Genomic DNA, 23,771 nt, shown 5'->3' with positions numbered 1-23,771 from the left:
TTTAGTTTAAAAAAAAAGTTTGTATTTAAAGATAATTTTAGTTTTCATGCTCTATTTTTCAAATTGACGTATCGAAAGATCTTTTTATGCCCCTTATGTATCAAAATATATGTATTTTCATAGTAATCATATATATATATATATATGTAAATCCCTTTTCTCTTCCCACCACATTATCCCTTACCTCTTCACACCACATCTGGATAGACCTCCAACCTAGCCCAATCATCAACGACATTTGATCGGTCGATGGAATTCACTCTGCGTCCATATCAGCTTGCAGATGTAGATGTCTTCATGGAATGGGCCTGTGACAATAAGGTGACCAGAAGTTGCAGACTGAGGCACCACTCCTCTAAGGACGATACATTGTACTATCTGAAGGAGGATGCCATACCCCACCCATTGGTACCGAGCCATATGCTTGGGTGGCCGCCCAATTGGATTCATTTCCATTATGTCAGGTTCTTCCATGGGGAAATGCCGGGGAACGATCAGCATCTTTCTTCCTTTCTGTTGAAATAAGACTAGTTTTTTCTTTGGGTTCTAAGATCTGAAAATGGGCATGTTATTAGTTATGGATGGAAATAATGTGTAGTTTGGGGGCTATTCAAAGTCTTGATATCAGTTGTTGCCCAATGATCCCATGATCAATACTCTAATTAATAGCTTGTGTTGAAGATCAGTCAATTTTCTATGATCCTCCAGGTCCAAAAATCAATCAAAAACCCTAAATTTCAACACCCAAACAAGCCATTTATCAAAAAATGGCTTCACCTCATGTGAACCCGGAGCTAGTCAAATGGAACTTTTCCATTTTCTCACATCAACAGTCAACCAATTTTTGGCAGGTAAATTACTAAAATTCAGTAACAAGCATAAAAAGCATCAATCAACCACATTGTCCATGTAGAATTCGCACAAACATAAATCATGAAATACACAGAATCAAGGTTGGGGATCAGTAGACAGGAGACTATAAATCACCAGATCTCTACATCTGCCCTTCAGAATAACGAACTTCCTAAGAACACCTTCTCTCTGGAACCCAACCTTCTCTAGCACCCTCTGCGACCCACCATTCTCCACATCCACCAGCGCCTCCAGTCTCTCCAAATGTGGCCACTCATTAAATATAGTAGAAGCCACCATTTTCACGGCCCTGGTCACAATCCCCTTTCCCCAGTACTTGGAAGCTAGCGCATACCCAAGTTCACCTCTACATCGATCGTTGCCATTGTTTGCGGACACTGAAATAGCCCCGATCGCCTTATTGTCAAGGCAAATTGCTTTGAACCATGGGTGAGGAATGACGATGTTTTTGATGTAGTCGATGCCAGCTTCCTTGGAAGTGTAAGTGTCCCAAGTGCAGAAACGACTCACCTTGTCATCTGTGGCCCAGACCATGAAATCATCTATGTCAGAAAGATCCAGCGGCCGAAGGGAAAGCTCTGGGGATCCCTCCTGGCCTTGTTTTCCATCCGCTTCCATGTGTAAGCCTTCGCTAAAGTCGATTGAAGTAGTCAAGCTTTGATGAAAGGCAAAGAAGAGATGAGGTGTGGTCTCAAGCTGTTGAATCTATGGCATTTATATAGGAAAAGTTTTCCAGGAGAGGAAGAGAAGTTGCCTTGAAATTGGATAAGAAAGAAGGTCCATTCTAAAGAACCATGCGTGAGGTTGAGTGGTCAGCAAGAACGTTGATTTACAAGCAGGGCAACCGAAGATCATAGCCGCCTTAGTGGACGATTTCAGAGATGAGATGCTTGGCCCACAAGCCACACTCATGTGGGGAGCTCATGGCGTGTTACATGTTTCATAATTAGGTCGTGTTTCTATTGAACCAATGTATTACATTTACAAAATAAAAAATAGATGATTAAATAAGAACGTCTTCTGCAATACCCTCTGAGCCCCGCATCCAAATATTTTGATGGTCATGATACATAGAAAAATGACACTTAATTTTTTAATTACCTGATGGAGCAGTTGGGTGGGAAAGTGCCATGCATAACCACACTGGCCGTGAAAATGGCTGTTTCAAGTGCGTTTCAGGAGTTCCCGGATCTGGAAAGAATTGAAGGTATGGTTGATGTGAATAATAAGGCCTCACATAGGGTATTGGAGAAGGCTGGGTTCCTCAAGGAAGGTGTTCTTAGGAAATATCTCATTGTCAAAGGGGAAACTATTGATGTTGCTATGTATATCCTTTTATCAACTGACCCAATTTTGCATTAGAACAGCATCTTTCTTCTTTGCTGTTGAAATAAGACTAGTATTTTGTTTGGGTTCTAAGATCTGAAAATGGGCCTGTTATTAGTTACTGATGGAAATAATGTGTAGTTTTGGGGCTATTCAAAGGTTTGATATCACTTGTCTATGATCCTATGATCAATACTCTAATTAATAGCTTTTGTTGAAGATCAGTCAATTTTCTATGATCCTCAATGTCCAAAAATCAATCAAAAACCCTAAATTTCAACACCCAAACAAGTCATTAATGTCTCCTGTGAAAATCAATCAAAAATCAATCTTCAAAGCCAAACTTTATAACATCTATAAAAAAAATCTGACCACTCTAAATTACAGATATTTTTTTTTAACTAAACAATCCGTTGTTTTATTTACTTCTTTATAAATATAACCACAAATAAAAACATTAAGGTCTTGCATTATCTTCCAAACATCTTCTATTAACAATATAATAGAGTTAGAAATATTACTTTTCTTGTTATAACTATTTGTCACTACTTTTATTAAATCACCTTCCGTCTTTAGATTTAAAAACTTAGCAACTAATACACCATTTTTAAAAGTCATAAATTATGTAATAATTATTGACGCATTGTTCATATGCCTACTTGCAACTATTTTTATTATACCGTTAAAATCTCTAATAACCCATCATGATGCACTTACTATTCTGTACCCTTGAATCGTTAAAATTTAATTTGAAATTTTCATTAATCGGAGGAATTCAACAAATCTATTTTTCAACCACTCAAAAGGCATAGTATCTTTCATTCTAAAGATGAGATCAATCACATACTCTTATAAATTTTGAAAGTTAGAAGTAGTTTTCTCAATTAGGATAGCCAATGGCATAACCTAAAGAGGTTTGATGTAAATACATTTATTTATTATTGATTTAAATTTCATCAATTAGTATTCTTATAAATTTATTATATTTATAAAATTTAGTTTTTAAATAAATTTTAGGTAAAAAGATTTTAAGAATGTATATTTAACAATTTTCTAAAAAGGAAATTTGATATATCAAATATATTTGTAGGAGTGTTAATAGATGAAATTTGAAAATTGATGTTGGCTTAATATATTTATACTAAACGTTAAATGATATTAGCGAGATTAACTCAAATAATATACGATAGTCACACTATAAATTGTAATGTTTAAGTAATTTTTAATATTAATTATAAAAATATTTAAAATTAAACAACTAAAACATTAAGGACATTGAAATAAAGTTTTAGATTTTATAAAAATAAATAAATAAAATATAAAGGAATAAATTTTATAATTTTTTATAGCAAAAAATCCTTAAATTTTTTTTTTAAAATTCGATAATTTCTCTTCTAAATTTTGAGATTTTCAAAATAACTAAATATAAGATGTTTAAAATAAAATTTTTATTATATTACAATATTTTCTATTTAATTTTATAATAAAAATTATTTTAAAAAATAAGTAATATAAAAAAGTTAAAAAGTAATATAAATAAATAAATTTATGTATATCCTATATGTTAGCTTAATATTAAAATATCAAGTGATATAAATAAGAGAATAGATAATTAATTTCACCACTTATTCTATTTCATATTTAATTGAACATAGGATAAAATAAGTGTAGTCAACCAAACATAATATTAGACCATATTTTGTTAATAAGATGTATATCATAAAATATTATATCTTATTGGATAAAAAATGAAATACATATCCTAAGATATGTATATCATATAATATCCTAAGGTAATATATTCAATGGAATATATTAGGTTATATTATACTTATATTTAATTTGTGAAATAAATAAAAATTAACATAAAATATATATTGTTTTTCAATTTTAAAATAAAATTTATATTACATTTCAATATTTTCTATTTAAGAATTGGAATTTCTCTTATCTCTTAACAATATTCATTATTAAAATATTTAAATTTTACAAGTAAATTTTTTTTTATATTATGTTATTTAATATATACATATACATATACATATACATATACATATATATTAGTATTCTTTTTTAATCATAAATTTAATTTATAATAAAAAATTATTTTGCTAAATGAGTTTATAAAAAAAATAAAAATTTGACTAGAAAAACTAAAGTTATGATATATGAGATATGTATATCCTATATCTTAGTATAAGATCAACATATTCTATGTAGAAGTGATATAAAAAAAATGGGTTAATATATCATTCTACTTATCATATCTCATATTTGATTAAACATAAGATAAAATATAATATACTTCTTTTATCATATCTCATATTATATCCATTCAACCAAACATGACCCTAGAGTTTAAATTGTATCTCATCATCTTATCTCAACATTATATCTAGTCAATTAAATATAACCTTAGATTACATTTAGTTGATAAGATAGGATAGAATATGTATATCTTAAAATATTATTTTCAATGGGATATGATATTTTTTTTAATACACATATCTTATGAATATGATATTTTAAGATAACATATCCAATGGGATATACTATGTTATATTATGTGTATATTTAATTTGTGAAATGAAAATAATAATATGAAATATAAATTATTTTTAATGTTTAAAATGAAAATTACATCATATTAGTTTTTATTCATTTAATAAATTAAACATAAATATAATATAATATAACATATTTAATTAGATATACGACCTTAAAATATCATTTTCATAAAATATGTATATTCAAGGATATCATATTCCATTGAAAATAATATCCTATAATATATACTTCTTATTTAATGTGATATAATATCTTAAGATATACATGTTTTATCGTATCATATCTTGTCAAATGCCAACCAAACAGAGTCTTAGGGTTTAATGAGAGGAATAAGGGATAAAGTTTATGATAGTGATGATAAAATAAAAATATGAAGAAATAAGATAAAAGGAAATAAAAGATAGAAATCTTAGTCTGTTTGGGAATTATTTTTAAAAAGAATTTTTTATCCTTAAAAAAATACATTTGAAAATAAAAAATAAAAATACACTTTTTTTTAAATGATTTTTGTGCTTAAAAATAAAAAATAATTTTATATTCTTAAAAACAAAAAATATAGTGTTTTTAGATAATATCTTTTAGTTATTTTTTTTTTCTTTTACTTATTTTCTAATGTTATTTTGAAAAACAATTATACAAATTTGGAGAATGATTAAAAATAAAGCATTACACACAAAAGTTATTATTTAGACATATTTAAAAACATAGAAAACTCAGGTTCTTAAACAAACTTTTATTTTACAAAATATCAAAGAATATTTTTCAAAAGCGGTTTTAAAAAATTATTCTCAAAAATTGTTTTTCACAATTTGTTTTTTTAAAACACTTCTCAAACTAAGCTTTAGAATCTCACTAAGGTCCTCTAGGAATGTTATCTAGAAGAAAAAAAAATGGAGTCGGATCATTGAGAATTGTAACACTTGCAATATCTTGATTTTACATCAATTAACCTTATTTATAAGCTTCTTTAAGAAACCCAAATTCTACTAAAATTCTAATTACCTATCATGACTTTAATAATTAGCTACTACTATTTTAAATATTCTAACAAATATTGATCCTATTTTAATTTCAACTAACATTAATCTTACTTAAAGTTTATTTATTTATTTCCTTTCTTAAATATACTTTAAAAGGCTTTATCCCATCAATTCTCTCTAACTTAGAGAACACGACTTTAACAAGTTAGATCCTTGATATAATAAATAGAAATTAGGTTAAGCTTATGAAAATCCATTATTGTAATCTATGCATTTTTCATGATGTGATTTGCCTTGCCATTTTACCATAAGTTTTTTATATCACCTTACGTAAAGTAGACACAAGTTGATCATTAAAAAGATACTCAATCTTAGGACTTGGGGATAGGATTAGGTGGCATGGCAATTAAAGATCTAATTCTACCCTTACTTATCTTGATGACCATGGTAGACAAATAAATTTTCCATATTAAATATTAGACTAAAATGCAATCTTGAAGAAAGCTTTGGAAAATTAGAAATTCTCACCCAATCCTTAGCACTCAAAATGGATTTGCTTTCTTAGTTTGAAGCTTTTGATATGTGTCGAGATAAAATATTTCTAGGTGTAAATGAACCACTAGTAGATGACCTTATTGAAACTAAAACTACATATATCCAATATGTATATCTTGCATTTTTATAGTTCTTAGTGCTAATTTTGACTTTCTTTTTTTCTCATGTCTTTTCATGTGTATTTTTGTATAAGACGTGCAAATGCATTATCATCGATCTTGGCTAGTGCATAAACGAGGTGATGATACATTTAGTAATGACACATTTTATCTCACATAAAAGAGAAAATTCATTAGGTAATTTTATGTCATCAGTAAAAAAAAAAAAAAAAAAAAAGTTTTTTATTTCTATAGATATTCCTTACTTTGTCTTTAAATTTCTCCACTTCTCAAGCCATTTAAAGTAAAGATAATTTTAGTTTTCATGCTCTATTTTTCAAATTGACGTATTGAAAGATCTTCTTATGCCCCTTATGTATCAAAATATATGTATTTTCGTACTAATCATACATATATATATGTAAATCCCTTTTCTCTTCCCACCACATTATCCCTTTCCTCTTCACACCACATCTGGATAGACCTCCAACCTAGCCCAATCATCAACGACATTTGATCGGTTGATGGAAATCACTCTGCGTCCATATCAGCTTGCAGATGTAGATGTGACTCATGGAATGGGCCTGTGACAATAAGGTGACCAGAAGTTGCAGACTGAGGCACCACTCCTCTAAGGACGATGCATCGAACTATCTGAAGGAGGATGCCATACCCCACCCATGGTACCGAGCCATATGCTTGGGTGGCCGCCCAATTGGATTCATTTCCATTATGCCAGGTTCTTCCATGGGGAAATGCCGGGGAACGATCAGCTATGCTCTTGGATCAATGTACTGGGGCTGAGGCATAACCACACTGGCCGTGAAAAGGGCTGTTTCAAGTGCGTTTGAAGAGTTCCCAGATCTGGAGAGAACTGAAGGTATTGTTGATGTGAATAATAAGGCCTCACAGAGGGTATTGGAAAAGGCTGGGTTCCTCAAGGAAGGTGTCCTCAGAAAATATCTCTGTATCAATGAAGAAACTATTGATTTTGCTATGTATAGCCTTTTATCCACTGATCCAATTTTACATTAGAACAGCATCTTTCTTCCTTTCTGTTAAAATAAAACTAGTTTTTTCTTTGGGTTCTAAGATCTGAAAATGGGCATGTTATTAGTTATGGATGGAAATAATGTGTAGTTTGGGGGCTATTGCCCAATGATCCCATGATCAATACTCTAATTAATAGCTTGTGTTGAAGATCAGTCAATTTTCTATGATCCTCCAGGTCCAAAAATCAATCAAAAACCCTAAATTTCAACACCCAAACAAGCCATTTATCAAAAAATGGCTTCACCTCATGTGAACCCTGAACTAGTCTCATGGAACTTTTCCATTTTCATTCTTTTGTACATCCTTATCTCACATCAACATTCAACCACTTTTTGGCAGGTAAATTACTAAAATTCAGTAACAAGCATCAATCAGATGGAAATATCCTAAAAAGCATGCATCAATCAACCACATTGTCCATGTAGAATTCGCACAAACATAAATCATGAAATACACAGAATCAAGGTTGGGGATCAGTAGACAGGAGACTATAAATCACCATATCTCTACATCTGCCCTTCAGAATAACGAACTTCCTAAGAACACCTTCTCTCTGGAACCCAACCTTCTCTAGCACCCTCTGCGACCCACCATTCTCCACATCCACCAGCGCCTCCAGTCTCTCCAAATGTGGCCACTCATTAAATATAGTAGAAGCCACCATTTTCACGGCCCTGGTCACAATCCCCTTTCCCCAGTACTTGGAAGCTAGCACATACCCAAGTTCACCTCTACATCGATCGTTGCCATTGTTTGCGGACACTGAAATAGCCCCGATCGCCTTATTGTCAAGGCAAATTGCTTTGAACCATGGGTGAGGAATGACGATGTTTTTGATATAGTCGATGCCAGCTTCCTTGGAAGTGTAAGTGTCCCAAGTGCAGAAACGACTCACCTTGTCATCTGTGGCCCAGACCATGAAATCATCTATGTCAGAAAGATCCAGCGGCCGGAGGGAAAGCTCTGGGGATCCCTCCTGGCCTTGTTTTCCATCCGCCTCCATGTGTAAGCCTTTGCTAAAGTCGATTGAAGTAGTCAAGCTTTGATGAAAGGCAAAAAAGAGATGAGGTGTGGTCTCAAGCTGTTGAATCTATGGCTTTTATATAGGAAAAGTTTTCCAGGAGAGGTAGAGAAGTTGCCTTGAAATTGGATAAGAAATAAGGTCAATTCTAAAGAACCATGCGTGAGGTTGAGTGGTCAGCAAGAATGTTGATTTACAAGCAGGGCAACCGAAGATCATAGCCGCCTTAGTGGACGATTTCAGAGATGAGATGCTTGGCCCACAAGCCACACTCATGTGGGGAGCTCATGGCGTGTTACATGTTTCATAATTAGGTCGTGTTTCTATTGAACCAATGTATTACATTTACGAAATCAAAATTATTAAAAATATTTTAAAAATTAAATCAATTTTATCATTTCAATTAGACATATTTAAATAGATATTTAAGACTATATTTAAAATGTGATAGTGAATTTAAAAAGTATTTTTAACATTTATAATACTTGAAAAATAAAAAAAAAATTAAACTTTAAAAAAATTAAAAACATTTCTTAAAATTACTGTTAAACGCACTCTTAGTTTTTTTAAAACACCAAATGAAAGTAAAAAATATTAACGAAAACGATTTTCTTATATTTGATTATATTATAAAAAATATTAAAAAAATCAAATATAATTAAAATTAACTTAAAATTTATAAATTTTAAAATTATTTAATCTTTATATAAAAAAATTAAAATAGGTATAATAACATAAAAATAATATTTTATTTTTACTTAATTTTTTCTTTTTTTTTTTCTATGCATTTGATGTTTGAAAATTTGTAGGGAAAATATAAAGAAAATAAAATGGAAATGAAAAATATAATAAGATAAAAAAAAATTAAGGAAAATAAAAAAAATAAATTTAAAATTAATAAATTATTTTTATTAAACTATTTAATTTATTTTAACTCATCAATATAAAGATTAATTAATTTTAATTATATTTGATTTTCTTTTTTCATATAATAGTCGAATTTTTTTTTTTTTTTAGTATTTTCATTTCTTTTCTTAATACTTTTCTCGGAAACCAAACATAAGCACGGATCCCTATCTTAATTTGTGTTTGCATTGCAAGAAAAGATGCAACCCTTAAACACCAACTTGTGCATGCAATCCTTCTATTGACACTCGTATCTTGTCAAGAATGGCTGCTTGCAACTTGGAAAATTGGTCATCCACACCAAAATGCCTAACGCCTGGTCCGCCTGGAGGACATGATACATGTACATAATGATCTATCCGGTGGAATGGTACTAATGGTGATGAAGATTCGCGGCCGATAGAGATAGATCAGGACAGGATATTGACCATTCCATAAAAATACTTTTTTTGGTTTTAGGGTATGGGCCGGCCATATATGGTCCCCATCCAATTACTCCATCTTATATACATGCCTGGGTAACTGGGTTACCTCGGAACCAATCTTGAAATTATCGTGGGATTTAATGGAGTCCTCCAGAATCTCTCTCCGACCATTCAAGCTTTCCGATGTGGAGGACTTCATGTCATGGGCTGGTGATGATAGAGTAACGCGCTATCTAAGATGGAACACCATCACCTCTAGGGAAGAGGCCTTCAAGTATCTGAAGGAGGTGGCTATACCCCACCCCTGGCGTCGATCCATATGTTTGGACGACCAGTCCATCGGATACATTTCTGTGAAGCCTGAATCAGGCGACGACAGATGCAGAGCACATATAGGGTATGCGCTGGGCTGGGAGTACTGGGGACAAGGGATCGTCACAGTGGCATTGAAGATGGCTCTCTCTATTGTGTTCAAGGAATTCCCAGATTTGGTGAGGGTGCAAGCCTTGGTAGAAGTAGAAAATAAGGGGTCCCAAAGGGTGCTAGAGAAGGTCGGGTTCCTGAAGGAAGGGTTGGTGAGGAAGTATGGGTTTAATAAAGGTGAGGTTAGAGACATGTTCATCTATGGCTTCCTGTCCACCGACCCAATTCCTGATTGATGTGGCCTTTACAAAAATCCTCATTCTTCTGCTTAAAGAATATGAATGGGGTAGACAGAATATTTTTTTCAGTCTTCTATTCAGTTTTGCTTGTGCCTGTGGCGTGTTACATTTTCTTTTCCTGTTCTTATTTTCTCGAACAACATTAGTCCAAGTGGGCCTGGTGGAGTCAAGGTCCAGATTCTTTTAGCCCAATCTGAGCCCACATTGGATAGAACTATTGAAATTACAGGCAGATGTTCAGTATTACAAAGGGCCACTGACAAAGGCTGTGTGATCAATGATCTGGGCCTGAAACAGCCCTAGCCCAACGTCTGAGTTAGGGGTGTAGAGGGCTAGATTTTTATCCCTAGAGTAGGCAAAGTTGTGGGTATTGTTCCACCATGGGAGTTAAGATAAGAAAAGACGTGATGACGTATCCCCTTGGCAAAATTGTCAAAACATGCGGGGCCTACATTCTCTGCTTTTCAAACTTATGAATCAACTTAAATAAATGGAGTCATCTCTTCATTTTCTTCGGTTTTATCAGTCTCTCCTAAACTCAAATCAGGTTACAGTAAGCTCAAAGTACTTTTAAAAGTGACATCTGGCCCCAACAGAGTGGAAATCATTCAACTACTATAATGCAGAAAAATGGGCAATAGCCTATAACACTACCCTATGTCCCCAAAAACTTAGGCTGAGCTCATCATCCCATATAGTTGTCAAGATGATTGAGTTGAAAAATTATTCCACACAAGTTTCCATCTCACATGAGTTTAGGCCATGATACTTATTTATGACATGTGATATAGTTTTATTATAACATCCGTGTAACAAGACATCCTCATTTCTCAAATTGAGTCTTATATAGAGTTATTTCTTTTCTTGATCAATGTTAGTAACTTTTCGATACTCATTTGTTTAGACATATGATGTTATTTAGTTATATCATCTCATGTGACATAACATCCTCGTTTCTCAAATAGAATTTTATATCGGATTTAAGGGTCAATTTTAATATCTTTTTGTAATGACTCGTCTTTCCTCTTATAAATATTTTTCATTCTAACTCAGACAAGCTCTTATTTCATTATTTCAAGATTTGTCTACATAATTACAAGAAATTTCTTACATATACTTCTTTTCTTAATGGATACGGGGACATCATGGTCATTGGATTCCTTTCGTATTTTAATATAATAAAAAAAAGGTTTGAATTAGGTATGTTTATACCGTGTGAACTTTCAAGATCTTCTATTTATTCGTCTATTACCAACTTTAAGAAGAAACTTAAAAATATTAATTATAATAATGCAAAGATATTCCGGCCAACAGGATAGACAAAGTTAAGGGTCTTTTACAAACAACTAGTTTTTATTTTACTACAAAAAAAATTTAAAAGATTAAAACAACATGCTGATTAAAAGAATCGAATCTTGCAAATAGTCAGTTCATTAGTAGTTCAACTGCATATATGATTATACCATAGACATATTCTAAGTGAAGCATGGTATGATATTTGTCCATAGGGACACACAGTGTGTGCCACAGTTATCAGTACAAAGCATGCCACCCATAAAAACATAATCCCTATATTAAAGATTCGATCACCTCAGACAAGATGTCCATGAAAGTCAGTAACCACCAACCTTTCAAACCCATGTACATGGCTAACGACTGGGGTGGACAATTGATAAAACCAATAATCTAATTAAAGAAGAATTAATGTGATGAAAAAGCCAAGAAATGAAAGATTGTCGTTGCCAACAGCCAAGCCACCCAATAAATGTACTTGACCAATAGTGGTTTTGATTAAAAGCCCACATAGACAATGACAAATCTATATTGGCTTTCTCCTCTTTTAATGCCATAGACATCTCTCTTTCTTTGGTGTTTCTTCAATCTTCGCTCTCACTCTTCATGATTAACTTTCTCTTAACCTATTCTCAAATGGGGTTGTGTTGGCCACCCCACATATCATGGCCATGGGGAGGGGTTTAGTCCCATGCATGTTTGTGACTTTTTCAAAGGTTTTGTCATCAAAGTGTTCTTGTTTCCCATGTAATTTCCTTTTCTTCTCTTTCTTTTTTACCCTCTTCTTTTCTCACCCTTTTCAAAACTATGGGCATATTCTCCCTTCTCTCCTTGCCTTTTTCTCTAGAATTGTTTGCCTTTTCTTTAATATGGTCAAGAGACATAATCAAAACCGGATTGGAATATTTGAAAGCACAAATCTAAGCCATTGTTCTTTTTTAAGAGATGTTTATTCTAGGCAAAAACCAGTGGGAGGAAGACGAATCATGGCCCTCCATCTTTCCTTGGTTTGAAGTACACATTGTTTTTTCCACCAAATGGTCCCTAATGTGGCCACCAAAATGTACTCCATTGTCCACACTTGGTAGTAAAATTAAGCCTCAATGGAGGCCATTAGTGGCCGAATGCTTGATTGAGCAAAAGACATACCTTGTATTCAACCAGTTTGTGACAACAATTTTCATGACCCAATCAAAATTAGACATGCCCATGAATTGAAAAGGACTGGAAGACCTTTGGAAGGGGACATTTGAATGGTCCCGGCCACTTGGTTGTTGCCATGTGGAATTTCCAACAATTGGAAGAAGCTATGCTACACCCACTTTTTTTTTTTTCACTTATTCCATTTGAGTGAAAGTATATATGTACGTGTCTCTAGGCATGTGAAGGGGGTTGATCATGTGGACAAGGCAAAGTAAATTGTGAAGGAACTATTGTTCCATCCATGCTTGAATCAAATGAAAAAAAGGGAGGTGAGCATGCCTTTGCTATCTTTTTCTAGTGTTGATATGCTATACAAAGACTTGAGATGGTAGCATCTATTCAATAAAGAGGCATGGCATATTATCCATGTTCAGAACATGTAGTAATGCAAAGACTTGAGAATATCGTAGCATCTATTCAATAAATAGACATGGCATATAATCTATGTTCAAAACATATAGGCACTTTTATATGTCATGTTAGAAACATATAGGCATTTTTCTTCCCTTAACCTCTTCTATTGAGAATTAGTAGTATTAGGAAGAAGTCTTTCTCTACAAGATTAATAACATGTATGAAATGAAAAATAGATTGATATACACAAAATATAAGGTAGTTCATTTTTCAATGTGAGAGTTATGACCATTTTATCATTGTGGATTTCCATTATAATAAAAATATATATAAGATGATATCACATTTTAGGATAATTTTCTCTTATTTATTTTTTCATTCTTAAAAACTTAAGATTCGCTTGATTACATTTTCTTATATTTGTTTTTAAAAACAAATTTCAAAAATACAATTCAACGAATTTATGTTTTCCTTTTATTTTTAAAAATTGGTTAAAACAACTTTTATTTGATCTCTAAAAATTATTATCTATTTCACTTTATTTTAAAAAATTATTCTCTAAGTACAATGGTTTGACGATATTAAAAAAATTTAAAAACAACTTTTTATTTTTTATTTTTTAAATATATATTTAAATAACACAATTAAACAGACTCTTAATCATCTTAATAATTTCTTATATACTTAAAGGATTAGGAAATATACATATTACCTAAAATATTCTTTAAACATTCCTTTCATAGGCTCCATGCAACTCTAACAAGTGGATGATAAAAGATGTATCATATAAGAATGGAAAAGAAAAAAAAACGTATAGATATGTAAAGTGAAGGTAAAATCTTTCCAAAACCACCTAATTTTAGGTAAATGAAGTTTCTACTTAAGGCAAACGTATTGCACTAGAATTCGATCTTGAGTGTTGTCCATTCCAGGTCTCATCAGCCCTTTAGCTGGGCCCTTTGTCAAAGAATCGTGTCATGCAGAAATCCTCATCAGCAATAGAGAGGGATATAAAATAGTGATGAAACAAATGTGGGACCCAAGTATGGGCACACCCTTGCATCATTAGAAACCATTAATGTGGGTATTTTGATTAACAACTCCTCTCCACCACCATTACTCCAAGTCCTCCTGAAGTGACACAAACCACCATCAATGCAATAATACAAAGGGTAATTTGAAAAGGACACCCTAACAGGGGTGCCCCACCCCCCAATAACACAACAAAGATAGGGTCATCTTCATTCCTCACTATCTTAATTTTATGTTGTCATAAGCTTGAAGTTCTTCAGGCCTATGAATGTCTTCCTCTAACTAGGGTTACATCATTGGAAAAAAAAGCTTAGAGTAACCTCACTTGCCTCAACTAAGGTTAAGGGTTTAGGTGACATGATGTGGACATTACACTATTTCTTCCATTTTAGCCTTAACGTGGGTTAAGAGTTAACCCACTTTGATTTATTTTGATTGGGTCAATCAGATTAATAAAGCTTTACAAGGAGCAGATTAATGTAATGTCAAAAGCTCTTTGTTTTGGTGTGGTAAAACCCACGAGGGTTTGTACTTATTTAGTTTAAAATCTGCATAAAATAAAATAAAATGTTGCAGAAAACAGGGTGGTCAGTGAGACCCTATTGACTATTGGGCAATGAAACATTAGAAAAATGGGGTCTTAAGCTCATGCTATGTAGAAGTGCTTTAGCTTAGTGTAATGAGACTCTCATGGGTGTTTTGATTTTGTCAAAATCCGTACCCCAACATTTAAAAATTAAAAATAAGAACCTCACATGAATTTGAATATATTATTCTAACTAGGTGAAATTATAAGAATGAAAATAGTACATGGAATAATAATAAAAATCAATCAATGTTTAGAGGTCGTTCCCTTCCCCAACACGAGACTCCTATGAGTGAACCCTTGTGTTGTTGGTATCGTTCTTCAATTAATCAAAGGCATTTCCCAAGGAAAAGGGTTTTGGTATTAATTCTTGGATCAGATTTAAATCATTTCATTTAAAAATTAATTAATATTTCATAAGGATAAATTAAGTTTTTTTTACGACATTCACCTGTTATTATTTAGGTGATCCAATCCTAAACTTAAAAGCGATATTATTTCACCTTAATAATAATAATAATAAGTTAAAATGAATAAATAAATCAATTATCATATTAATTATTGAAGATCATAACCACCTCCAAGAGATCAAGTCTTTTTATTTATTTATATTCTCATTTTAAGTTTTCTTATTGATTCGACAATATGGAATAATCTTCTTTCAAGATTTCTTATCAATTAAAAAATTAAATGGCAAGCAATGCATTTTGTAGTGTAGTGAAACTCTCTCATTTTTAAGTTGTCCTCTTCCAATATTAATGTATAAAAGTACCATGAAAGTATATCACAATTTGCATCATTTATTACTTTATTCTAAGTAATCTAAATTTAAAATTTAACCATCTTGGAATCAGAGATAGTCCATCCACTCAAAATCAAAACAAACTACGTAAGATTAGCTCATCAAACTTTAATTAATATGGTAATTATTATTTATCAAACAATTTTCACACGCTACATGAATACATTATATTCGATGCAATCATATATTTAATAATTATACTAGATTATAGATATTGATGAAGATTTGATTAGTTTATAAAATCGAACGATTATTCTAAAATCAGGCACCGATTTGTGCACTAAGGTTGCATTATTTCATGTAATCTCGGTTTTTGGTTAATCAAGGATTAAAATAAAACCTAAGATTAGGTGTGCTTTGGTGAGAGTTTGTGCAAAACCAAGTGGGAGTTTTGGTGTCTTCTAGATTAGAAATGTCACCATAGTGTGATTAAATAGTTGGTAATGTAGCTAGGTATATGTATAAAGTAGAGGGGCCAAAGGAGATTATAAGAAACCCTAGGTTAATCAATGCTTTGTTAAATATTATAGTTTGATCCCATCCATGATTGCCCTTTTTTTTCTACCTCTAATAATTGAAGGAAATAAAATAAATAAATATTTAGGGCTTTATATCAATATTTTAGTGTAATGTTGCAATCACTTCATTTAAATACTCAAGTACTTTCCTTGATTTAGAAAAATTGATAAAAAATTTCTCAAATCATTTAAAAGATTTAATCTCATCGAGACCTCTTGAGTTTAGTATAAATACATTAAGTCACCACGGATCTCAAATTTCATTAATTAACATCTTTATAAATATATTTTATATATAAATTTTATTTCTTAAAGAATAAACTTTAGTGTTTAGAGAATTATTAAATACTTCTATATAAAATATTTTTATTTAAATCATTTTAAAATTTTTAATTTAATAGATGAATAAATTTATAAGGGTGTTAATCGATAAATTTAAAATATTTGGTAGTTTAATGTATTTACGTTAAATCTCAAGAGTATCAATAAAATTAATCATATTTAAACTAAAAATAAAAATTATGTTTTAATCAAAAAGTTATTTTAAAAACTAGTTATTTTTAGTGTTTAATTTATTATAAAATATGATTAAAATTAATTAAAAATCGATGTTTCCTTAAATAATTCAATCTTAGCATATAACAATGAAATAAGTTAAACAATTGATAAAAAATAATTTATTCATTTTAATTTTATTTATTCTCTTTATTTTCTTTCTTATTTTTTCTACAAATTTTTAAATTAAGATTTTAGTTTATTAATTAGCATTTTTAATACTCAAGCACTAATTAATTCTCATAAAAAAATAATAAAAGCATACCGGTAAAAGTAAAAAACACTTAAAAAAAAAAAAAATGTAACGTAGAGGGCAATTTAGGTTTTGAAATAGATTGCATGGGGATGTGCGTTGGCAGTTTCACTCACCCCCATCTGATTGATTTCAGTACTTTTCTTATTATTGTAATCAGAGTCTGAATCAAGTTTCAGACGTACGATTTGACTGTTCCGTAGGTCCACCTTTGTATCCTTCCACGCGTACGGCTGGGATGCCCTCCAGCTTTGGAGAATAAAACAGATTATAGCTGTTGAACATGTGAGAGAGCAGTGCGCGTTATGATCTCCTGGCTTTGGCTCCAGGTGCGGGCTCCAGGCGCGTGCAGTGGAAAAGGTCAGAAAAAGGCTACCTTGGGATCTTAAACCTTATTCATGATTTAACTGAGCGTGGGTTGGAAGGTGGGCCCCCCATTTAAATATTTTTGAAAATATTCCCTATCTTCTATTTTTATTTATTTATTTTTTTTTGAACTTTTATATCGAAGTACTTATAAATACCCTTGACTATTCTATTTTAAAATAAATATTTTTTAACACTTAAATACTAAAAATTGAATATCTATTCGAAAATCAAAATAAAAAATAAATTTTATTATTATTGTTGTTCAATAAAATAAACAATTATAAGATCATATTTGAAACTACTTTTAAAAAAAATTTATATTCTTCAAAAAAAATATTTTTATGATGGAAAAAAGTTTTAAAACATATTTTAATTATTTACCTATTTTATAAGGATTATTTTAAGAAAATAAATACAAAAAATATGGATAACGATTGAAAGTAAGCATTACAAATAAAAATAATTTTTAAAAATATTTAAAAGCATTAAAAGCAAATTAAAAGACTCAAATTTCTAAATAGATTTGTGTGGGACCCACATTCATCTTGACCAAAGCTCATTTCCCATTTATGCTTCAAACAAACAAAAGATTGTTGGTACAATGCTCGTATTCATTGTACAAGTAATAAATGTTTTGAAACGTTACATCAAGAGAGAAATATGAGTGTAAACGTTTGACTTTAAAATTGAAAATCTTATTACAAAGTTAATTATTAGCATTTAAAATAATAAAGAATTAAAACTATAAGATATCAAAATTAAGGTATGATAAAAGTTCCTTAAAAAGCTAGAGTTCTTATATTTAAAAAACAATCAAAACTATGAGATATCAAAATTAAGGTATGATAAAAGTTCCTTAAAAAACTAGTCCTTATATTTCAAAAACCGACTTGATGTTAAGGGCTTATTCGAAAAAACCATACAGACACACCTTATCATAGGACGTTTGTTGTTTGTTTGAAAAAAGTTAGTAAAAAAAAAGAAATTGTTGATCATGTACCAACAACTTTTAATTCAAAAAATATAATAAAACTACTTTTTTGAATGGTTGTTTTTTACAAACTATTTTAAAAATATTCTTAAATAAACCCTAAATATTTGAATTATTTTCAAGTAAGCGATTTACAAGTCCTCAATATATATATTTGAAAGGGGATACTTTTTTTCAAGAACTTTTGGAAAATTCATTACTACAATTTCTCTTTGATATTAATTTTATTTAAAAAAAATAAAAATAGGAATTAGTTTGTAGTTTATTCTAAGTGTAAATACCACACTCCATCTACCATTATATTTAGGCTTATTTATTTATTTGTTTATTTTATGAGGTCAACCTATTAAAAATATATGGGATTAAGTATGTATGCGTTTTTTTTTTTTATACTTTTTATAAAAGTATGAGGGTTTTTCATTTATTTTTTATTTTAGATTATCTTATTTAACAATTTTAAAATTGAAGAATTTTTGAAAATTTTTACAATATCTTTATAGAAATAAATTGAAAATTTTTTCAAGTTTGCATATATGAATCCAATTTTATTTTTTAAAAAAATTTGAAAAATGTTTAAAAAATTATAAATTATTGTATGAGAATTCACTAAAAAAACCTCATATAAATTTTAATTTATAATCTATTAAATCAAGATTATTGTAGACAAAAATAATTTTCTTTATCCGGTTGTTTTGTTGGAAATTCCATTTGATGAAAATATTTTTTTTTCTAAAAAATGATGTAAAATTATGGTTTTTGGAAGGCCAAAACACCTGCATGGTAATTCGTGTATATTTGTCCTCAATCAAAACTTACGTAAAACGTATTGAATTGGTGTAGTATCGGCGAATTATATCAAACTTTGCGTAGCAAAAACATCCTCAATGCAATTGGGTCATGTGGGTCCGGATGAACTGCTAAGCTTTAACATTTGGAGGCGACTATTACGGGAAACGAGAGAACACAACCCGGTTCATCCGGATACTTTCTCAATCCCTCTACTTCAAACTCCCACTTTCAAAAAGAAAACAGAAAGAGCGGGTCCGGATCCGGGTGGAGGAAGGGCATCAATTGGGGCGGGGCCATAAGAATCTTTTGGGTCAGAACTTTTAAGCGAGGGGGGGTGTTTGAATTTTGTTATCACGTGGTAAATAGATGAATGCTGGAAGGGCAATTGTGGGAAATACGATAATGAAGTGGGGTCGAGATGATGATGTGGGGGCGGGTGAAGGAATCGGAGCTAACTGGAGTTAAAGTGGGGCCCATAAATAATGGGTTTATATGTAGATGTGATGGGGCTTGATGACGATGCTGATGATGGTGATGAATGGATGATGATGATGGGTACACCAGGAGGAGGAGGAGGAGGAGGAGGAGGAGGAGGAGGGTGTACAGCATGGTCCGTGAACCTCTTCTATTTTGGTAAACAGATATGTGGGCCCCACCAACTCCCTCTCCACCCCCTTTCTGTGCGGTAAAAAGCGACACCGCTTTACACGTTTAACCTCATCCTTCGCTCGGCTTCCCAATTTGGCTTCTTGGCTCCCTTTTTTGTTTTTCTTTTTTTATAATTTTTTATTCTTAAAATAAAATTTGGCAAATTTATATAGCATTTTTTTTTTTTAAAAAAATTGCTTTAAAATATATCTATGAAAATTGAAAAATGATTTAAAATAAAATGGGAGAATTATATTTTGGGGGTAGATGGGCCTCCAAATTAACAAAAGGTCCATATAACTCTTCAAATTGAGTTGAAGGATATGAAATAGTAATGGACAAATATACCCTTTAAGAACACATATAAAATATTTTATAAAATTAAGTTAAATAATTTTTTTTTCAAAAATACTAAATTAAATAAAAGTAGTTTTCTAAAATATTAAATTAAATAATTTTTTTCAAAAATATTAAATTAAATTAAAGTATTTAAAAAAATATTAAATTAAATATTTTTTTAAATATTAAATTAAATAAATTTATTTTTAAAAAATATTAAATTACATAAAAGTATTTTTCAAAAATATTAATTTTTTTTCTCAAAATCAATAAAGGACATTTTTGGAAATATTAAAGGATGATATCCTTCAACTTAATTTCCATATTTTCATTGGGTCTTGGGCTCAATTTGAAGAGTTACATGGACCTTTTGTTAATTTGGGAGCCCATCTACCCCAAAACATAATTCTCCCTATTAAAATATTTTTAAAATATATGTAAAAACACAATTCTCAAATAAATATTTATTTTATAAAATATGAAAGAATAAAATTGTTTTGGAAAATCAGGGTAATCTGATATCTACCATATGCTGACCACGGGATGCACGGACTCTGAAGCTTAGCTGGAGAGTGAAGGTAAGCCGACCCATTGCAGAGTGGGGTAAAGAGAAAACGAAGTAGTGTGGCGTCAGCCTACGAGTGTGTGAGCGGTTTTTATATATTGGGCATCCTGCCATGGCAAGAACGACGATCAGAAATCCATAACCAGAGGACAGAGAGGGAGAAAGAGGAGTTTCTCGGGCAAAATCCGACGTGGAAAAATTGCCATTTCAGGTGCACTGTGGGGAGAGAGAGAGAGAGGTGGTTTTATCAAAACCCACTGATTCCCACGCAGAAAAACCCCTCTTTATATCACCCACCAACCCCCCACTCTCCTCATTCCCACGATTGCTTCTCTCTCTCTCTCTATAATACACGCACTTTTCTCTGCAACTTCATGGCAAGTCAGAAAAATAACTGAAAATGAAGAGCAGAGAAAGAGACCCATTAAACAGAAAAGGAAAGAGAGAGGAGCGATAAACACATTTTTTTTTTTTATTTCCCTTTCTTCTTTTTTGTTTTAGTTTTGTTTTGATGTTGGGGGGTTTTTGATTTATGGGTACTGTCTGCATCTGAAGGGCTTGAATCTTTTGATTATAACAAACCATTTTTGCTGAAATAGCAGTGAAGGACGTAAACAAAAGAGAAAAGCAAAAGCAACGGGAAAAAAAAAGGAACAAAAATACAAACTTTTTTTGTTCGCCTGTCTGATGCACGTCTGTGCTTTGATCATGACTCGTGAGGTTTTGTTTGCATGTCGATTCTGAGTCGGTGACTGATTCTTAATTTGCTCAGAAGAAATTAAATATATTAGAGCTAAGAAAGTGCGAGAAAATCGGGGAAAAAGTGTCCCTTGTTTTCTTGGTCTTTCTCACTCTGTTTGGGATGGAGGTTACAGAGGTATGGGGTCTCTGGGTTCTGTGAAGATGATGCTTCTGGTCATTATCTCACCATCACTTGATCGATCGCTCTCTTGTATAAACGCCATTAAAAACACGCCTTTCTTCTAGACTGGAGCTGGTGAAGCTGGAAGGTGGCTTTGCTCTTACCCTCCTCCTGTAATCCATGGCGGTTACCGAGTAAAACTATAGAACTCTTCAGGTGAGTTCTACTGTCACTCCGTCTGTCTATCTTTGAACGTCGTTTCCAGATAATAAAGTCTTAGTTTTTGGATTTCTATCTTCTTAATTTGCAGTAGAACTGCTGTGGTTTATTTGAATCAAGAGGAATTATGCTGAGAAAGAGGTCCAGAGCGTCAACCAGCAAACAAGCTCTAATGGCGGATTGCGGTTCTCTACCATCCCCCACAGACAAATACAGGAGACCCCCTTCATCATCTTTCTTCAGTTCTCCACGGCTCTTCACTGGTTTCTCCTCGAAGGTCTTCTCTGAAACTGAAACAATGATGAGCCCAACCTCCATACTTGACAGCAAACCGTTCTCTGGCTTCCGAAACCCTTTCACGAACACCACGTCCACCATCAAACCCTCAGAACCCGAACCCAGACGCCACTGGGACAAATTGGATTCCAGAATGATTGGTCTCGGCATTGTGGATGCTCTTACCCATGACGAATCCGACCCAAAACTCTCCAAACCAGAAAGCAGAATGGTTCTCTTTGGATCACAGCTCAAGATCCAAATCCCTCCTCTCCCATCCTCAGTCCTCTCTCCGGCCGAATCTCCAAAATCTCCAGCCGATTTCGGCATCAAAACTAGGAATTCTCAACTCGGTCCCTTCTCCCCTTGCTTGTCTCAATCTCCGGCCAAGAAATCAGGATTTGGGTCTGCCAATTCCGGCCTCGAAGCACCCAACTCTCCCCGGATTTTCACTGGCTGCCTCTCCGCCACCGAAATGGAGCTTTCTGAAGATTACACTTGTGTTATATCCCATGGACCCAATCCCAGAACTACCCATATTTTTGACAACTGCATTGTTGGCTTCTCTGCATCAAGAAAAGAAAACGATGTTTTCCCGGAAAGTTTCCTCAACTTTTGCCACTCTTGCAGGAAAAACATTGGGCAGGGAAAAGACATTTACATTTACAGGTTAGACCCAATCACCCCCACCCCACCACAACCCCGCCCCGCCCGCCCGCCCCCCCTCTTTTAGCATCTGTTTACATTCTTTTCATATAATCTTTTGGGCTCTTATTTGGATTAGATTTTTGATACATATTGGCCAAAGTTGGAGTTGGACTGGTAGAACACCCCATGTTTGAGTTCTTGAAAAGGAAATTCAGTTTAAATTTTGACCCACCCACTTCCGATTATTAGTTGATCCGTAGGAATCTACTGATGATAACCAAGGATTAAGTATCCCAAATATAGTCTTGATTGGACCCATTTGGTTTACAACATTTGTGCATATGGTGAATTTGATTGTGATGTCTGATCATTCTTTTGTGTGATTTCAGGGGCGAGAAAGCCTTTTGCAGCAGCGAATGCCGGCAGCGGGAGATTATGTTGGAGGAGAGGATGGAAATATTGGAAGGTGGTGATGTTTATGGGACTTGTTCCTGATAGTTATACCCATCTCTGGCCCTCTCCATTGTTTCTAAAATCAATCTTGTCCAAGAGATTTACCAACTTCATAAGGATAAATCCTATATCATCATTTAGAGTGGGTGGCCATATTAGTGGAGACAGTATTTCCAACGGCACATACCTACATATACATATGAATTAGTGGGGAAAAAAAAAACAAGATGGTAGTCGGGCATCCATCCATTGAATCGGTTTCAGTGTTCTTTTTCCCTCATTTTCCTCTCTTTTTTTTTTCTTTTTCCTTTTTTATTTTCTCTCCTTTCTAGTGTTTCTAATACTCTCTTTTGTAGAAACAGAGGGGCTGAAAGGCTGAGACATTGTAGAGTTGATTTTGTTGGATGATTGCTGATGGGTTTGTCCACAGTTTTTGGTTTTGAAAGTTGCTAATGATATGGATGATGTTTGAACTTTGAATTTATCTTTCAAGCCCATCTCATAATTAAGGACCAAAATCCGATTCCTTGGTTTTTTTTGTCCTAATCT

At 32.3% G+C, this 23,771-nt stretch overlaps 5 protein-coding genes across 5 annotated transcripts; 3 read left to right on the top strand and 2 right to left on the bottom strand.

Moving 5' to 3' along the window:
* Nucleotides 1-816: 816 nt before the first annotated feature.
* LOC100233116 (uncharacterized N-acetyltransferase p20) lies at nucleotides 817-1,794 on the bottom strand. The gene has a single exon (NM_001405807.1). The coding sequence runs from the start codon at nucleotides 1,489-1,491 to the stop codon at nucleotides 949-951; it is 543 nt and encodes a 180-aa protein (NP_001392736.1). The 5' UTR covers nucleotides 1,492-1,794; the 3' UTR covers nucleotides 817-948.
* A 5,179-nt stretch (nucleotides 1,795-6,973) lies between these two features.
* LOC109122588 (uncharacterized) lies at nucleotides 6,974-7,435 on the top strand. Its single transcript, XM_019219821.1, has 2 exons — nucleotides 6,974-7,139; nucleotides 7,206-7,435. Exons 1-2 carry the CDS (start codon nucleotides 6,974-6,976, stop codon nucleotides 7,433-7,435), a joined length of 396 nt encoding a protein of 131 aa, XP_019075366.1.
* A 415-nt stretch (nucleotides 7,436-7,850) lies between these two features.
* On the bottom strand, nucleotides 7,851-8,781 carry LOC100240811 (uncharacterized). Its single transcript, XM_002282800.5, has one exon. It carries the CDS (start codon nucleotides 8,454-8,456, stop codon nucleotides 7,914-7,916), a length of 543 nt encoding a protein of 180 aa, XP_002282836.1. The 5' UTR covers nucleotides 8,457-8,781; the 3' UTR covers nucleotides 7,851-7,913.
* Nucleotides 8,782-9,567: 786 nt separating this feature from the next.
* On the top strand, nucleotides 9,568-10,573 carry LOC100261442 (uncharacterized). The gene has a single exon (XM_002278828.5). The coding sequence runs from the start codon at nucleotides 9,946-9,948 to the stop codon at nucleotides 10,462-10,464; it is 519 nt and encodes a 172-aa protein (XP_002278864.1). The 5' UTR covers nucleotides 9,568-9,945; the 3' UTR covers nucleotides 10,465-10,573.
* Nucleotides 10,574-20,760: 10,187 nt separating this feature from the next.
* LOC100245904 (FCS-Like Zinc finger 8) lies at nucleotides 20,761-23,695 on the top strand. The gene is made up of 3 exons (XM_019219820.2): nucleotides 20,761-21,842; nucleotides 21,937-22,790; nucleotides 23,159-23,695. The coding sequence occupies exons 2-3, from the start codon at nucleotides 21,973-21,975 to the stop codon at nucleotides 23,262-23,264; spliced, it is 924 nt and encodes a 307-aa protein (XP_019075365.2). The 5' UTR covers nucleotides 20,761-21,842; nucleotides 21,937-21,972; the 3' UTR covers nucleotides 23,265-23,695.
* The last annotated feature ends 76 nt before the right edge of the window (nucleotides 23,696-23,771 follow it).

The sequence above is a fragment of the Vitis vinifera genome, chromosome 5 (assembly GCF_030704535.1).
Source record: "Vitis vinifera cultivar Pinot Noir 40024 chromosome 5, ASM3070453v1".
Taxonomy (NCBI): Eukaryota; Viridiplantae; Streptophyta; class Magnoliopsida; order Vitales; family Vitaceae; genus Vitis; species Vitis vinifera.
This window is presented reverse-complemented; position numbering and strand designations above follow the sequence as displayed.

What these genes read in the sequence shown, in the direction of transcription:
- LOC100240811 (XM_002282800.5), bottom strand. Translation starts at nt 8,456, where the DNA reads ATGGAGGCGGATGGAAAACAAGGCCAGGAGGGATCCCCAGAGCTTTCC.
- LOC100261442 (XM_002278828.5), top strand. Translation starts at nt 9,946, where the DNA reads ATGGAGTCCTCCAGAATCTCTCTCCGACCATTCAAGCTTTCCGATGTG.
- LOC100245904 (XM_019219820.2), top strand. Translation starts at nt 21,973, where the DNA reads ATGCTGAGAAAGAGGTCCAGAGCGTCAACCAGCAAACAAGCTCTAATG. An exon ending in AAAGACATTTACATTTACAG is followed by an intron (nt 22,791 to 23,158) that starts GTTAGACCCAAT and finishes GTGTGATTTCAG; the next exon opens with GGGCGAGAAAGCCTTTTGCA.
- LOC100233116 (NM_001405807.1), bottom strand. Translation starts at nt 1,491, where the DNA reads ATGGAAGCGGATGGAAAACAAGGCCAGGAGGGATCCCCAGAGCTTTCC.
- LOC109122588 (XM_019219821.1), top strand. Translation starts at nt 6,974, where the DNA reads ATGGAATGGGCCTGTGACAATAAGGTGACCAGAAGTTGCAGACTGAGG. An exon ending in ATTCATTTCCATTATGCCAG is followed by an intron (nt 7,140 to 7,205) that starts GTTCTTCCATGG and finishes ACTGGGGCTGAG; the next exon opens with GCATAACCACACTGGCCGTG.